The sequence below is a fragment of the Myotis brandtii genome, unplaced genomic scaffold (assembly GCF_000412655.1).
Source record: "Myotis brandtii unplaced genomic scaffold, ASM41265v1 scaffold57, whole genome shotgun sequence".
Taxonomy (NCBI): Eukaryota; Metazoa; Chordata; class Mammalia; order Chiroptera; family Vespertilionidae; genus Myotis; species Myotis brandtii.
In genome coordinates this window covers 1,842,538-1,859,388 of record NW_005370133.1, presented here as the reverse complement: position 1 = coordinate 1,859,388, position 16,851 = coordinate 1,842,538, and the positions used below count along the sequence as shown (strand labels likewise).

At 51.7% G+C, this 16,851-nt stretch overlaps 1 protein-coding gene across 3 annotated transcripts in view; it reads left to right on the top strand.

The window, feature by feature from the left end:
* The window catches only part of USP24 (ubiquitin specific peptidase 24), a 98,200-nt gene extending 93,434 nt beyond the window's left edge, over positions 1 to 4,766 (top strand). For all 3 annotated transcript variants that reach the window (XM_014549771.1, XM_014549773.1, XM_014549772.1), the window contains 4 exons: positions 533 to 608; positions 1,014 to 1,100; positions 1,477 to 1,587; positions 3,845 to 4,766. In XM_014549771.1, the coding sequence (XP_014405257.1) occupies positions 533 to 608; positions 1,014 to 1,100; positions 1,477 to 1,587; positions 3,845 to 3,907 (337 nt within the window). In that variant the 3' untranslated portion in view covers positions 3,908 to 4,766. The remainder of the gene's footprint in view (positions 1 to 532; positions 609 to 1,013; positions 1,101 to 1,476; positions 1,588 to 3,844) is intronic.
* The last annotated feature ends 12,085 nt before the right edge of the window (positions 4,767 to 16,851 follow it).

The window sequence follows — 16,851 nt, the reverse complement described above, 5'->3', positions numbered from 1 at the left end:
GTAGTGTTGGGGCCACATAGTATATCTGCTGCCAGCAGACACTTAGTCCAGATTCCAGTGTCTATGTATACTTTCATATCCTTCACACATCTGTTTTATATACACTCACTAGTGGCAACATCACCATCAGAACTATCTTCAAATACGAAGGACAGCTTCCCAGAAAGTCAGATAAAACTAGAAAAAGAGAGGGTGGCTATAAGATCATGTTTAAATATAATATGCTTCCTTATTCAGGTCACAAATATTTAAGATTAATTTGATTCTAGCAAGAGGTCATTTATTAAATGCACTATTTGCTGTGGGGGTTTTATTTTTCATTCTTCAATTGTGAATTTTAATAGAACTGAGTAGATGAGTTAGAGATAGATGAGACTTTTCACTACATATTTACCTTTCATTGCCTTTTGTATAAAGACAACTGAACTTTAATGAAAGGAGCATTTGTGTTTCAAAATAAAAAGGGTGCTGCAGATTAAATAAGTACCTCTGCAAAGAACGCATTTGGCTAATAGAAATCTCCGATGGCCAGGTGTCCCGCTGCTAAAGAGTACTTCAAGGAGAACTCCCACCACTGGAGCTGGGCTGTGCAGTGGCTGCAGAAGAAGGTAATGCATTGTGAGCCTTCTGGTGCTGACGTAGGAATAGTAGGAGCACGTCTTGTCAGGGAAGACTCTCAAACTTAATTTGAAACAGGTCTCAAAGTATTTTCAGTCTTCAAACCTTTTTTAGTACCGTTGATACCTATTTTTATGCTTTAAATTTGCATCTTAATACATGCGTCTTAGCTTTATAGGTGAGAAAGTGGGGAAGATTGTGTAAGAAGTAGAATTTTACGAGCTCTTGAGAGTGGAAGTGAAATTTTCCAGGAAAGACTCTCCTGATGTGATAGAAGGGCTGGGTAGACGTATATACTACTGTAGGTGCTTTATATCTGCTATCTAATGGTAGAAATCGTGGGTTCATGTGGGCTTGTCTGTCACCTCTGATGCATTTCTGACCTCCTGTCTCAGATGTCAGAACATTATTGGACACCGCAAAGCAATGTCTCTAATGAAACATCAACTGGAAAGACTTTTCAGCGGACGATTTCAGCTCAGGTGAGGGTTGTCTTCTGATTTTGTGTGGCTTGGAATCCCTTAGGTAGGATTTTTAGTATGTTTCTCAGAAACAGCAGCCTCAGAGAAGAGAGGAGGTATAGGTTGAAAATGAGAAGGGGCAAAAGAAATGATTGAATTTCTATGAAAAGATAACACATTGGTGTGCAGTTCACAAATTATAGAAGAAAAGCCATATGGGTGGGTCAGTCCAGCCCCCACATGGCCCAGAAGTTGAGGGGTGCTCTGGGGGCTGCCATGAAGACACCACCCTTAAGGCTCCTGGTGCCTCTAAAGGTCAAATGAAGGGTAGTCTTCCTTGGCAATGTCACTGCCACTACCCACTCCCTGACTTTTCCTTCTGTTTGAATCCCCGAAGGACACACTAGCGTATGCCACCGCTTTGCTGAATGAGAAAGAACAGTCAGGGAGCAGCAACGGGTCGGAGAGCAGCCCCGCGAATGAGAACGGAGACAGGCACCTACAACAGGTATGATGGTGTCCCCATGTGGAAGGGCAGCGCTCGCTCTGGAGTTTCCCAAAACCAATTTCATAAACAAGAGAAAAGGAGCCCCAGCTCCATCCTCAGTGCTCTCTGCGCAGGACCCACTCCCAGTGCCCACAGGGAGGAACAGTGCTACCATGTGGGAGGCCTGCCAGGCTTTGACCTCAATGTGTGGCTCGCTGTTCTAAGGAGGCCACAGCGGATTCGTTCCAGCTTGTCGGCCTCACTGCCGGCTGAGAACATCACCTCCAGCTTTTGCTTTCACCAGCCTCCAGGAAGCATGGACCCTTGAGAGAGGGGCCTCATGCCGTTGAAATCTACCTACTTATTGGGGAGTCAAAGAACAATTTTACGCTGACTTTAAAAACCAACAACATTTCTAATACTAATTACTATAGTAAAAAAGGAATGAAATGTTTTATTAAACATCTATGTGCAGAATAATGGAGCAGGGGTGAATGTGATGACGTGTCTGTGTCTTCCCTCCACTCTGACCTTCCAGAAGGGCAGTCCCCTTGTAGCTCCGTAACAGGGCTTGGCAGAGGCCTCATTAAATGAATCCTGTGGATGTTGTAGAGTCTTTTTTCTTTTTAAGCTCTCGGATCCTCATTGACAACCTTGTGAGGTCACTGTTACCTGATTTTACAGAAGGGAAACTGAGGCTCGCCTACTTTATTGCAGAGAAAAGAAAAGCTGTCAGACAGGAGCTCCTGCAGCTGCCGCTCCTAGACTCACAGCCCCTGCGAGCCCCTGTCCTCCTCTGTCACGGGGAGGGCTCCCCACCCTGCCATTTTGCCAAAAACCCTGTATTCTGTCTTTTTTCTCTGTGTTTGGTATCTTAAACCTCTTCCTCTCAACAGATCCCTCCCAGTGGTGTTCCGATACACTTGTCTCCCATCCTTTTGAAAAAACTCTCCTCTTCTCTTTTATCCCTGCCCTTTTCCTCTTCTCTGTAGCCTCACTTCTCAAAAAAATAGTCAAAACTTAACTACCTTTAATTTCTAATCTCTCACTCACTCTTCAGCCTCTTCCTGCTCAGCAGCTGGGGTGACCACTGAGCAGTATCTGATGCCACTGACCAGGTCTTCCTTTCTAAACCACTCTCCTGTGGCTTCCATGGCATCGAGATCTGAGTTCTCCGCCGGCTTTTCGGGTGTTTCTTTCTCAGCCTCCTCCATGTCAGTCTCTTCTGGGCCACCAGGAAATGTCCCTCAGTTCTGTCCTCTTCCCCCTGCCCACAGCCCTGGCCGTGGTTCTTCTGAGTGCCAAACACAAACATCCAGCCCCGCCCACAGCTGGTCCTGCTCAGCCTCCTTACTCACACAGCCCCTGCGTACAGGGCCGCTCTTGCTGCAGGCATTTTCACACCCTGTCATTGACCTTTGAAAGACCTCATCCATCAAACATCCAGCCCCGCCCACAGCTGGTCCTGCTCAGCTTCCTTACTCACACTGTTCTGTCGTGTAAGCACCTTAGACTCCTGGGTCTCTGTAAAAATCTGCCTGTGGCCACTCTTGAGTCTCTCCTGCCTTCACTGAACCTTTCAGCAGCCTTCCACTGTTGTTAGGGTGGAGGCAGATCCTCAGCAATCCTCCTTGATTTGGCCCCTGCTTTCCTCTCCCTCTCATTTTCTGACTTCTAGATACAGTGGCCTTTCTGTTCATCAAGTGTACTTCTTCCTTCCACCCCTACTCACCCCTGTCTGACTCCCCCTCAGCGTACACGCCCCTTTGCAGGGAGACTCCCTGCTTCTCCCACCCCCAGCCCCAGCTAGATCAGTCTCAAGACGCATACATGGTTACCATTCAGAACCCTTAGTGTATAGGGTGGGCAACAGTAGGTTTACAGTTCCTGTGGAATATAATAATAAGTAATACAAGTAAACTTTTGCATATTCACAACTGTAAACCTACTTTTCCCCACCCTGTTTAAACCAAAGGCCACAGGATTGGTGAGGGGCAGAATTCAGGCCCAGATGTGACCTAGAGCCATCTTTGACCATTAGGCAGTTTCTGGCCCTGGATGTCAGGGCTCTAGTGCCTCTCCCTGGTTCAGCCCACAGCTCCACAGAGTTCTAATAGGAGCTGTCTGCACTATTGTGTGGCAGCATTGCGGGTTTTATTGCCCTTTGGTAAACATTACGTTGTTAAATGAGGACATGTTTAAACTACAGAACACAGTCAGCATAAAATAGCCTTTTCTCTAACTTCTCAATGAGTGAATTTCCTTTTCTTCCTCTAAGGGTTCAGAATCGCCTATGATGATTGGCGAGTTAAGAAGTGACCTTGACGACGTGGATCCCTAGAGGAGCGTGTCCAGCATACGATGGGGAGTCACATCGCAGTTACTGGATGCTCAGCACCTGTTTGAAACCAGAATCGCACCTTGAACCCTTTAGAAGAACCTGGAAGTGGGCGGGAAGAGCCTGCCAAGGCCTGAGGAGCGTGTGTGAGGAAAGCGCTGTGGCCAGGAGTGGGGCTCTTTTGCAGGGGGAGAGCGCCGGTCTGTGGATCAGCTGCCCCGAGGCAGATCCGCATGTGGGTTAACATTTCTGTGGTGATTTTACGAAATAAACTGTGACAAACTTTTGTTACATGAACATACAACAGTGAGTGAGGGTAAAGCTGTGGCTTTCTCTACGATGCTATAGAAGAAATTCTTTTGGTTTTTATTTTTATTTTTTTAAAGAAATCTGCCTTTAGCTGTGTGGGGGCAAATTTTTAATCTTGTAGTAACATTGATTAGGGATATCAAATTTAAGGTTATGTAAAGATATGTGATAAAATTCCTTTCATTGTAAAATAGTAAAGAATTCAGTTTACACAGACCTTTGTATTTAATATGTCTCCCTATTTGTACAGAATTGCAGATGGGTTTGGATGAGAGCCCTGGGCTTAAACTTGGATCTTGATGAAATATTACCAGGATTGAAAATTGGGAGGTTATTAAGCTATTCAAGGTCTTTTTCCTGATTATAATTGAAGTGCTGTTCCCCAGTGCGCATTCTTGACATGAGTCACTAAAGAAATCGTAAGTTATTCCCAAAATAAAATTTAAAAACAGCAAAATAAGAAGCACTTTAAGGTATAATTTTATTGAGTTTAACTTCATGAAATCATCTTTTTAATGCTTGGAGACATATTGAATAAACTAGTCTTAAATCATGTGATCTGCAATCATTTATTTGCTTTGGATTAAAACAGTTACTGAAACCCTGGGTACTGGTTGTATATGAAGTTAAATATTTGAATTGAGGAATCTTTGTGAGTTTCTAATCATTTTAATGCAGACAAGGAATTTGAGACTTTGTTTCTTTTCAACTTGAGTGATTAACACTGAAAAGATAGGAGCAGGTTTTATTTTCCCAGAAATAACCAGGAAGCAGTTGAACAAGCATCATTTAGTTGGAATTCCCAAGTGTAACACCATTCGGTGCCAGCTCCCCTTTGTCCCAGGGTGGGGTTGCATATTTAACATTCTGTGTATTTTGTACATTTTGTATTTTGAGTTGATACACAGATTTTCCAACCCTGTTTTGCCTTTAGTTACATGTTCTACCTTGTTTTCAACTCACCATGCGCAGAACTAGGGGAGCCTTAGGAAGCGCCAGGTTGCCGCTGTTAGATTTGCCAAGTCAGAGAGGTGTGTCCAGCCCCAAGTGCCTTTGGTGGCTTCTGCATCATGTGACACGTGGCCAGACAGTCAGCTCTTCACTCTGCACTGTCAGCCCCAGTCACGGCACTGCGGCCGACGGAGGTACTGTGCAGCCAGGCCAGTGTGTGACCCTGCACCTGCCTAAAGCTGCTGCTGACAGCCGGTAGATGGAGGAGCCGGCTTTTAAGAGCAGAACTGTGCCCTCGCCCTGGCCGGTTTGGCTCAGTGGATAGATCAGCCTGGAGGAGCCGGCTTTTAAGAGCAGAACTGTGCCCTCGCCCTGGCCGGTTTGGCTCAGTGGATAGAGCGTCAGCCTACGGACTGAAGTGTCCCAGGTTCAATTCCGGCCAAGGGCACATGCCTGGGTTGTGGGCTCAATCCCCAGTAGGGGGCGTGCAGGAGGCAGCTGATCGGTGATTCTCTCTCATCATTGATGTTTCTATCTCTCCTCCCTTCCTCTCTGAAATCAATAAAGAAATATATTTAAAAAAAAAAAAAAAAAGAACTGTGCCCTCAGAAAAATGGTCAGAGGCAGTTTTATATGTTTCTGATGTTCTTGCAATTTTGAATGTGATGTTTTAAAACTGATTTTGAGTATGTGACTATTCCATACCCTACTGTCTTCCTTACCCTGCCCTCCCCTTCTCCACCGCCATCCTCACAGAAAGACTGTGGGACATGACATTGACATGCCGGTGGTGAGATGTGTGGTGACATCATCGCCGGCAGCTGCACTCAGGAGCCCAAATTCAGGAGTGAAATCGCCACTTCTAGTCCCTTATTTCCTATGGAAACAACGCCTTCCGCACCCCAGCACCTGCTGTCCTCACTGTAAAGCTTCGTCAGGACCGCATCAAGATCATGTCACACGCTCTGTTAATTTTGCTCTTGTTGCTGCAATGACTGCCCCTTCCACGTAGCCAGTAACCACTTGATTGCCAACGGCTGCAGCCTGCAAACCTGCTGATGACTTTTTTAATATACAACAAAGCGACAATGTGACAGGCTACCTTGGAAGAGTTGTCGTTTTTATTGCCAACTTTTTTGGATGAAGACGTTTTTATAAATCTTTCAAAAAGTAGGAATTGCACAACTGACTCAATGCTGTGTGTCCTCAAGAAGCTCCCCTGGCGAGGCCCACTGTCGATGCTGCGTCGCACCAGAGGCATTCTGGGAGGAAACAGATGAGCATCCCAGTGGGGATGCCCGTGGCTTCCCTCAAGGTCCCTGGCAGCAAGGACGAGTGGTAGGACCTGGAGGCCATGTCCTGGCAATTGCCCTGTCTTGCCCCCCTCACCCCCTGCTAACATTGAGGTGTGTGCAGTTACCTTCTGAGCTGGAACCAGCAGACTGGAATTGTCCTCTGCTACCTCCTGTGTACAGGATCTTGTTTATAAATGTCAAAAGGAAGTAGATGAACAGGGAAGAATCTTACTTCTAAGTGTGGCTCATGAGTGGCAGAGTTCTTAGCTTCTAAGGGTATAAAATAAATTTTTCAAAAATGGAGAGCTGGAGTCTCACTGGCCTCTTTCTGCGCATGTCAGAGAACAACGCGGGGAGGGCAGGGCCTGGTGTAAACGGCCGCGATTCCTTCCGTCCTTCCTCCTGGCGGTGTGAGTAGGTCCACTCTGGCATCATGAGGGAGCGAAGGAATCATGAGGGAGCCCAAGCTGTTCTAAGCCTTGGCCTCTCTCCTCTGGCCACGTTAGGGTTCTGAAAGCTTGGGGAAGCATGCTGAACTGGGGCTGAGGCTGACAGACGTCTCCCCATAGCTTTCAGGTCTCAAGTGGTCCCAGCAGAAATGTCCTTGGTCAAGCGGGTTTCCTGCTGGACCCCACAGTCTGTCTCCTAAAGCCCCATGTTTGCACACATGTTCCCCTCTCCTGGGTGTTGGCTTCTCCAGATCTTCCTCTTCTGTGGCCACACCCAGTGCTCCCCGCTGCCTACATCTGCAAGAACCAACCGTTTCCTTCTGTGATCGCGGGCTGTCAGGGTGTAACTACCCAGCCAACTGGCACTTGGTTCTGTGCCATCTAGGGGGTTGGGGGCTCTCTACACAACAGAAGGAGCTACCGACACCGGAGATAAAGTTCTTTCCTGGCACCCAGGCCATTGGCATCTGACAGCTCTCAAATATTTTCCATGATGTGAATTGTCAGAAACTAGTTTGGGAGGATTTTTCCTTTACAGGCAGATTTCCTTATTTACTAAGAGGCCCGGTGCACGAAATTCATGCATGGGAGTGGGGGGACGGTCCCTTCAGCCCAGCCTGCACCCTCTCCAATCCAGGATCCCTCTCACAATCCTGGACCGCTGACTCCAAATCGCTCGCCTGCCTGCCTGCCTGGTCACCTCCTACTGCCCCCCCTGCCGGCCTGGTCATCCCTAATTGCCCCCCCCAACCAGCCTGGTCACCCCAACTGCACGGGATCCCTCTCACAATCCTGGACCGCTGACTCCAAATCGCTCGTCTGCCTGCCTGCCTGGTCACCTCCTACTGCCCCCCCTGCTGGCCTGGTCATCCCTAATCGCCCCCCCCAACCAGCCTGGTCACCCCACGCAACCTGCTGTTCAATCGTTTGGTTGTCCCTCACTAACCCCCCTGCCTGCCTGGTCATAGGCAGCCATCTTGTGAGGGTTAGTTTGCATATTACCTCTATTATATAGGATGGTAGGGGCTCTTTAGAGGTAGGCCTTGTTCAAGTCCACGTATACTCACCAACCTGTGGAGAGGGGAGGCACGGAAGGTTCCACATTGAATGGGATGATTCTCCTTTGACAACTGGAAAGTTCTGAGACTGTTCTTAATTTCTAATCATAAAAAGTGATCATGGACATAGTACAACTCGTTACACAAGCATCGGGCACTCATACAACTAACTTATCCCATGCACACTGACTGCCAGGTGTGGGGAGCGGAGAATGAGAAGGACACGGGGAACCCAGGGCTCGGGTGCATACGGACGACACGGCATCTAGAACGCTATCGGGCACGTTACCAAGCATTGACATCTTGGGAGCAGCTGCTGGGGACTCAGGGAAGTTGTGGGAAGACACAGGTTTTACCGTAGGACAGGCATAAAACTCAAGTACTCATCAAATGCTTGATTCACTCAACCATTCCACAAGCAAGGCCTCATCCTTAACAGGCAAATTCAGGCAAGCATCATGTCAAAGTTGCTTTCATTTTTTAAAGTCGCCATATAATAAAAATGCTACAAACCCCAGAATAAATATCTTCAAGTTACCAAAGCCAAACAGAGGTCTAGAAAAGCTTCTTGCTGTAAAAAGGCAACAGAGAGCTGATTACAACACAGACCAAGAAAATAAATGCACCCTGGTTTGTTGCTTGGTGGGCATGGGAGCTCAAGGAGGGAGAGCTGCCCTCCGCGTCCAGCCTCAGAGGGCTCTCCACAGAGTCCCCGTGGATCTGGCCAGTGCCAGTCGCCCAGTGCCCTGCCCTCGCTCAGTGCTACCTCAGGTCTGTGTTCCCCGTTCCGAGCCTCAGTGTCATCTATAAAGCTGGGTGCCCAGCCTGGTGCAGTAAACAGGCTGTACAGCCAAATCTGAGTTTATATCCTGGCACCACTTCATGTCCTGGCCATTGAGAGTGCCTCCCAATTTCTTCCTACCTAAAGTGGGGGTGGCAATAAATACTGTGCAGGGTAGGTGGGAGGAGTGGGTGAAAAGGTGTGGGGACCACATGACCCTCCACTGCAAACTCAAACTGAAAGTCAGCCCTGGGATGACGTCTCCCTAGAGGCAGATGCTGGTGGACAGCAAAGCCTGGACCAGAGCAGGTGAGGGCCGCTGGGAGAAACAGATATGGCCTGTGATCACCTGAGAAACACCTCCAGCCCCTGGAGGATCTCACATGCTTCTGCTGGGGGCACAAGGTGTGGTTAGGAGAGCTAGAAATGTTATCAACCAAAGCTGTCTTCTAGGAGGCAAGTCCTCAGGGCAGGACCGGGGCCCATGGAGACACCGCACTGATGGAGATCTCTAGAAAAAGAGGAAGGACTTGAACCGAGGTCTCCTGGCAGCTGGCATGGGCTTGTTTTTGTGGCCTCAATATTCTCATCTATCCAACGGGTAGATCAGCCCTGCCTTTGTCAAGGCTTCCCTGAAACCCAGTGACAGCGTGGGCAGAGAAGCACTTTGGACATTTTGAAATGCTGGGCAAGCATCGCCCCATCAGTGCTTACCACCCACCCTGCACCCCCAGAGGTGTGGGAAACATCCTCCGTTAATCAGGGAGAGCAGAGGGGCTTCTCCAAAGTGGGCAGGAGGTGAGGGGTCATCTCCACCTTTCACGCTCGTTCCTCCTGACTGACAGACACATCTGCCCTCAAGTGCCTCCTTGCCTGCCCGCGGGAGCATCGCTCCCTCTTCTGTGCAAGCCTAACCTGGGGCTCAATAAAAGGTAGCCCCGCCCACAAGCATTGGCATCTTGGGAGCAGCTGACGGGATACTGTGCACAGCTTGTCCGCATTAATGGAGGGATGCATCCCCGCAGGGAGGCCATGGGGGAGGGGAGCCCAGCCCCTGCAGCCCTGCTGCGCTCAGCCTCCCACTCAGCTCAGGTTTGGGGAGAGGTTGATCCAGGCTGAGATCAAGTTCTCCCACACAGGGCGCCCCACATCGAGTGCCAGAGCCACAGCTGCAGAGAAGTAGAGGTATCCTCTGTCCCCTGGGCCCGGGCTGAGGAGGGCTGAGGGAGAGTGGAGGGGGACCCATTTCAAAGCTCAGCCAAGACCTGGGACCACAGCACCGGGCCCTGACCCCTTTCCATGCACATGACCTGGGCCAGCTAGTGGGTCCCGGGGTAGAGAAGGGGGAAGCAGGGCTGCAGCTCTCTGAGTGAGTGCATTTCCTGCCAAATACAGCAAGGGCTGCATCGGAGGTGACACATATAAATGGCCACCTGCAAATCTCACCGTCAGGCAATGTGTCTGTCTCCCCCCTGGGACTGGGAACTCGGCCCAGTCAGGGACCCTGCTGGGGTGCCCAACACCAGGCCAGAGCCTGACATGTATACTTAATGTCTGATCTAATTAATTGCCAAGTACTGTTTTAGATGCTGGGTGACAGCTGTGAATTAGACACAATCCCTGCCCCGTGCAGCCCTCCAGCTCACAATGACTCTCACATGCAGTGCCTGAGATGGCGGCCAGCACTGGGGAGATAAGCAAAAGGGGGAGGGATCGAATGTGGACATGGAGGAGGGAGGAAGAGCACCCCAGACAGGGAACAGCAGATGCACCTGCCCAGAGACGGAGGGAGCGGCATGGAGGGGACAGAGGGCCGGCCTGGGCTGCGGGCTGGGACTCAGATCCTGCTATTTAGAAAATAGAAGGCAGAACAGACAAACCAGCCCGAGACTGAGTCAGGGATGGCCCAGGGAGCCCGGGGCAGTGAGAGGGGTTGGATTCTGGACGAACTTTGAAAGTAGAGCCTGTTGCATTTCCTGACAATTTAGATGTGGGACATGAGAGAAAGAGAGGGGTGGAGGTTCAAAGTTTTGTCCTAGGTCAGTGGTTCTCAACCTTGGCTGCACATTAGAATCACCTGGGAATCTTTTTAAAATCCTGATTTCTGGGCCTCATCCTCCGGAAATTCTGTTTTTGTTATGGGGAAATTCTGTTTCTTTGTTATGGGGTGGGGCCACAACATTAGTAACAAAGAAACAGAATTTCCGGAGGATGAGGCCCAGAAATCAGGATTTTAAAAAGATTCCCAGGTGATTCTAATGTGCAGCCAAGGTTGAGAACCACTGTCCTAGGTGGATGGAAGGCAGGGTCGCCATTTACTGGGCTGGGGAGGTGCGGCCAGGAGACTCTCAGTGGGCAGCTGTGGGGCTCTGGTTGCCTGTTTGAGCCATTCACCAGACCTGACTCCGCATCAGGTGACCCGAGTTCAGGGAGACGCTGGGCTGGGCGTGGTCAGCATATGGATGATATTCAAAGCTGATGACCCGGAGACCACCAAGGGCGCGTGACCAGGAGGAGGAGGCAACCAACTGGGCCACCTGTGGCCCACAGGCCCAGTGAGGAGAGGGTGGAAACTGACCTAGCGGGTCCAAGGACAGGGCCCGGGGATCAGATTTAGCAACGGAGAGATCACCGGAAGGTCTGATTGAAGAGCTTTCCAGAGAGAATGCAGGAGGAGGAACTGAAGATGGCCAGCAAGGAGACAGAAATGTTCCCATAAAGGGAGCAAAAATAATGGGTTGTGTCCAGAGGGAGCCTGAGGCCAAGAGAGTGTCCCCTAGATGAGGGATCCTAGACTCTAGGACCTAGAGCAAGCCTGGGGGTGGCGGGGAGGAAAGCTGCAGGAGGGGAGAATGTCCCGGAAGGTGAGAGGGACGCTGTCTGGTGCCTACGGGGAGGGTTTGTCCCTGCGATGGGCACAGACACTTCATCCTAACAACAGGTGGAGGTGGAGGTGGAGAAGGCCGAGTGCAGGTAGCTGTGCTATTGGCAGTTAGACAGACATGAGCAGAGCAAGGACGGTGGGCCAGGCACAGAAACTCCCCGGGGCACAAAGCCCTGGGTGCCTAGCAAGGGGCAAAACGGGGAAAACAAGGACCTCGCCCCCCCCACCCCACCCCCCACAACCTTTCCTTCCCTAACCTTTTCCTCCCTAAAGACAACTCATCCTGGACGGTGTTGCTCAGTGGTAGCCAGTGCACGGAAGGGTCACAGGTTCAATACCCGGTCAAAGGCACACACCTGGGTTGCAGGTTCTATCCCCGCTCCAGTGGGGGCATGTGCTGGAGGCAACCATTCGATGTGTCTCTCTCACAATGATGTCTCTCTCTCTCTCTCTCTCTCTCTCTCTCTCTCTCTTTCCTCCCTCCTCTTCTTCCTCCCTCCCTCCTCTTCTTCCTCCCTCTCTCCCTTCCACTCTCTCAAAAAATCAGTGGAAAAATCTCCTGGGGTGAGGATTAACAACAACAACAAAAATAGTAACATCTAGGCCTCAGTTGTATTTCAGCTCCAGGCCCAGAAAAACAGCAGAACCAGGTGGGCGACGCCAGGACCAGCTGCAATAACTAATGACCCGCTGCCCTGTGCTGACCAATCAAATCAGTGGCGATCAGGACCCTGAGGGAGCACAGCTGGGAAAGCTGGTGAATATTCTATTGGATCCTCCCCTAAGATTGCCTCCTGCAGGAGCAAGATAAATACTCCCAGGATGAAGGACCCAGCATACGCTCTCCCCCAGGGGAGCACGCCAGAGCCATTTCCATCCCCCTTCTTCCCTCAAAGGGACCCCACAAAACTTGCAACCAGGGGAGCAATGGGCGGCAGCAGCTCATCCCAGGCTCACCCCTGAACCTGTCTGTCTCCAAGGCCCCCTTTTCCCTGACTTCCCAGTGAGCCAGAGCCGCCCAGCCTAGTTGCTTCTCCTAAGCCAGTGATGGCGAACCTATGACACACGTGTCAGAGGTGACACGTGAACTCATTTTTTTGGTTGATTTTTCTTTGTTAAATGGCATTTAAATATATAAAATAAATATCAAAAATATAAGTCTTTGTTTTACTATGGTTGCAAATATCAAAAAATTTCTATATGTGACACGGCACCAGAGTTAAGTTAGGGTTTTTCAAAATGCTGACACGCCGAGCTCAAAAGGCTCGCCATCACTGTTCTAAGCCCTCCCTGGTTTCACTGTCCTAAGTGTGTTTTTGCTGCGGCCAATAAGCCCTTGCTTGCTTTCCTACACTTGTCTCTTGATTGAAATCTTTCCTTCAAGAACCGAAGTCTCATTGTCTCGCCGCGTGGATGTGGATGGGTTGGAAAAAGGGAAGTGGGTGTTTGAAATCACGGTTCTGGAGGAGATACAGCTACAGGCGGCAACAGGTCAAGAGTATGATGCGTGGGGGTAGGGGGGGCGAGAAAAGTGGAGGCAAGGTCTTTGGAGGTGGAGGAAATGGGAGTGCAGACCGTGGCTAGGCCTCCCGTTCACAGGGGCTGTAACCTGATGGCGGGAGCTTCCATGTCGAGAGCGTATGGAGACAGAAGGACAGGGACCTGCAAGAGGCAGTGAGGAGCGGGGAGGCCCCACCACACCTCGGGCCCAGTGCGGGGCTGTGGGAGGCAGGCAGTAAGGAAGAAGTGTGCTTGGGGGACGGGAGACTTAGAGCAAGAAGGGAAAGGAATATTCTGAGAGGTGATTAAAGACAAAGGTATTTCCAATGATAGACTGGGACTTTGAGGGCACAGTGAGGGTTTCGGGAAGAAAGGAAGGTACGAGGAAGGGAGGAGATGGGCCCAGGGAACAAGGCCTCTCCCAGGAGTTTCCAGCAGCTCGGGCGCCGGGGCCATGCCCAGCTGGGCCAGCAGAGGGCACCCAGTGCATGGCCTGAGAACCCAGGATCTAACCATCCAGACCAGGCAGAGCCCCGCAGTCACTGGTGGCCTGCTCTCCTCCTGGGACAAATGAGACCCTGCCCTGTCCTTGGAGAGCAGACAGGGAGGCAGGTAAGGGCACCAGTCTTTATGGTGAAGGGGGCAGAGGTGATCATACAAGGAAGGAAGGGAACGTGTGGTGGGAGCCCAGTTGATGGGCCCTGGATCCAGGCAGGAAGCAATTCCGGATTTATGGCACAGCTGAAATGGGTGACACGTCCCGGAAGTAGTGATGGCGCAGCTGGGATGTTAGCGGGGAGGCTGGTTTCTGTCTCTTGAGCCCCCTCCTGGTGGGTAGGGCTCCTGGGAGGTTCTGAACAAGAGAGGGTCATGCCCAGAGCGCCAGCTTTCACCAGCCCCACAGGCCCCTCAGGAGTCACTCCCATGGCCCCACTCAGGACTTACTCCAGACCAGCCCCACCCACAGCCTCTCTTCCCAGGGCCCGTTGCCTGCCACTTCATGGAGAAAGTGGAGGCCAATGGCACCCACCTCAGGCTTTGCCTGTCCACCAGGCACCTGCTCTCTCCCTGCCGGCTTAGAGGGAGGAGACGTCCAGCAGGCTAAGGGCCCGGCCTCTCCCCCAGCTTCCTCCAGGGACTGTTCGCGGACATTCTGTCTATACCCACCAAAGCCCACTGCCCCCTTCTCCTGCAGCCTCTGAGCACACTCAGCTCTCTTCCACCCTAAAAATGAAGATAAACAAAGCAGAACAAAAGTCCCCATTGCCGTCTCCCATGTGCTGGGTCCGCTTCCAGACACTGGGTAACATCAAAATAAGCAAACTCCGGCCTTCATCAGCCCTCACACTGTACAGTAAAGCATATGAACAAGTCAACTTTGCAGCATGTGAGCTGGTAACTGGAGTTGGGGAGAAAACTGAAAAGGGAAGAGGGGTCCCTCTGGCCAGTGTTGTTCAGTAGTGAGGGCATCGGCCCCAGGCACTGAAGGGTCTCAGATTCGATTCCCTGAGCAGTGCCTGGGTTGCAGTTCATTCCCCACCCCCAGTCAGGGCACTTTCCAGAGGCAACTGTAGATGTGTCTCTCCCTCCTTCCCTCCCTCCCTTCCTTCCACTCTCGCTGAAAAGCAATGGAAAAAATATCCTCAGGTGAGGGTTAAAAAAGAAAAATTTAAAAAAAGAGAAGGGAAGGGGGTGGGGGAAGGTCCAGCTCCTACGGCTACTGCTGGGGCTCAGGCCACACCTCCGCCAACCCCACCACCCTAACCACCTCCTCAGCCCTGCTGTGTTTCTCCCAGAGTGGCCCGGGGACCCCCTGCAGCAGAGCTGTGGGGTTGGGGTGGGGAACCGGCCTGTGAGAAGTGCAGAGGCCTCCCACTGGCCTGAAATCCAGGAATCGGCACCTCATAAGCTCCCGGGAGGTGCTGGGGCAGTCCAAAGTGGGGAGCCGCAGACTTACCCCCTGCAAATGGAGCACTGCTTGGACCAGTCCAGACTGGTCCACTCTGCAGCCACCAGGCGACCGGGCCCAAGCTCCTCACATGCTATTCCCTTCTGGAGTGCCCTTCCCAGCATCTTCACCTGATAACTCCTACACATCCTTGGAACCCGCCACCGAGTCGCCTCCTCCAGGAAGTACTCCCAGGACAGACAGGCCTGGGCAGCAGATGAGACAGGACCTGGGGCTGGGATCCAGAACACAGTTCTAATCCCAGCTCTGCCACTGAACCCATGGTGTGACCCTGGGCAAGTCCCTGCCCCTCTCTAAGCCTCAGTTTACTCCTCAGTAAAATGGTGACAGTAATTCTGGCCTTTCCAAGGAGATGTGGGACCAAATGAGAGGACAGTTCTGAAAATGCTTTACGTTCTCAGAGCACAAGCAACGGCAGAGACTCGCGAATGCAGGGAGAGGAAGGACGGGAGCGTAAGGGGTCAGATGGCAGCCACACTCCACCCAAACACCCAACTGTATCCCCACACTGGAAACTTGGATCCAAAGACCCCAAAGGCATGCACCCAATTTGCAGGAAGTGTCCCGAGGTCTCAGGTGCAAGGAAAGAATCCGGCAGCAGCCCCAGGGCCCCAGGCAGGTGTGGGTGGCGACCAGGAGGAATGTGCCATTGGCAGCTTGCAGGGTCGCTAGGCCTCACCTCTGGCCGAAATATTTCCACCACTTCCTGGTCAGGGTGTTAATGGTGCAGGGAAGGCAGCCATCTGAGCTTGGGAGAAGGGCCAGAAGCCCTGGGACCCAGCCCAGCCATAGCCTCCCTAACCGCGTTCCCAGGCCTCACACCAGCCCTGTGAGGTGGGCAGACGGGGCTGCTGTCCCATGTAAGGGTGAGGAAACTGAGGCGGGAGTAGAGCCCACAGAGAATAAGGGCAGGGTCTTGCCCTAAGGCAGGGAAGGCAGCCATCTGAGCTTGGGAGAAGGGCCAGAAGCCCTGGGACCCAGCCCAGCCATAGCCTCCCTAACCGCTTTCCCAGGCCTCACACCAGCCCTGTGAGGTGGGCAGACGGGGCTGCTGTCCCATGTAAGGGTGAGGAAACTGAGGCGGGAGTAGAGCCCACAGAGAATAAGGGCAGGGTCTTGCCTTAGGTGGTTTGGCTCAATGGATAGAGCGTCGGCCTTCGGGCTGAAGGGTCCTGGGTTCGATTCTGGTCAAGGGCATGTACCTGGGTTGCGGGCTCAACCCTTAGTAGGGGGCGTGCAGGAGGCAGCCGATCAATGATTCTCTCATCATTGATGTTTCTATCTCTCTCCCTCTCCCTTCCTCTCTGAAATCAATAAAAATAAGTAAATAAAAATAAAAAAGAATAAGGGCAGGGTCTGGACCCCTACCCAGGCAGGGAAGAGCAAAGGTGCTCCCTGGGAGGGGGTGGGCGGCATTGACTGGCACCCTGTTATTTCGATGGGAAAACCGAGACTCAGGCAGATGGCTTGGGCATCATCATTCAGAGAGAAAGAGGCCCAAGGAAGGAGGAGGCAGGAAAGGGAGAGAGACAAGAAACTGGAGTCACTGGGGACAGCAAGCTGCCCAGACCGGTCTCCCTGCTCTGAAGGCACAGGAAGGGGTGACATAGCTGATCCCCGGGTTCCTCACGGGAGTGAGTGCTGGCGTGAACCACAGTGATGCCCAGGCTCCCCGCCCCTTAAGTGGTCCTGTCCTGGTGCCGCCTCTGCCCGCTCCTCCCGGGGCATGCTTCTCTGGTCCTGTCTGGTGG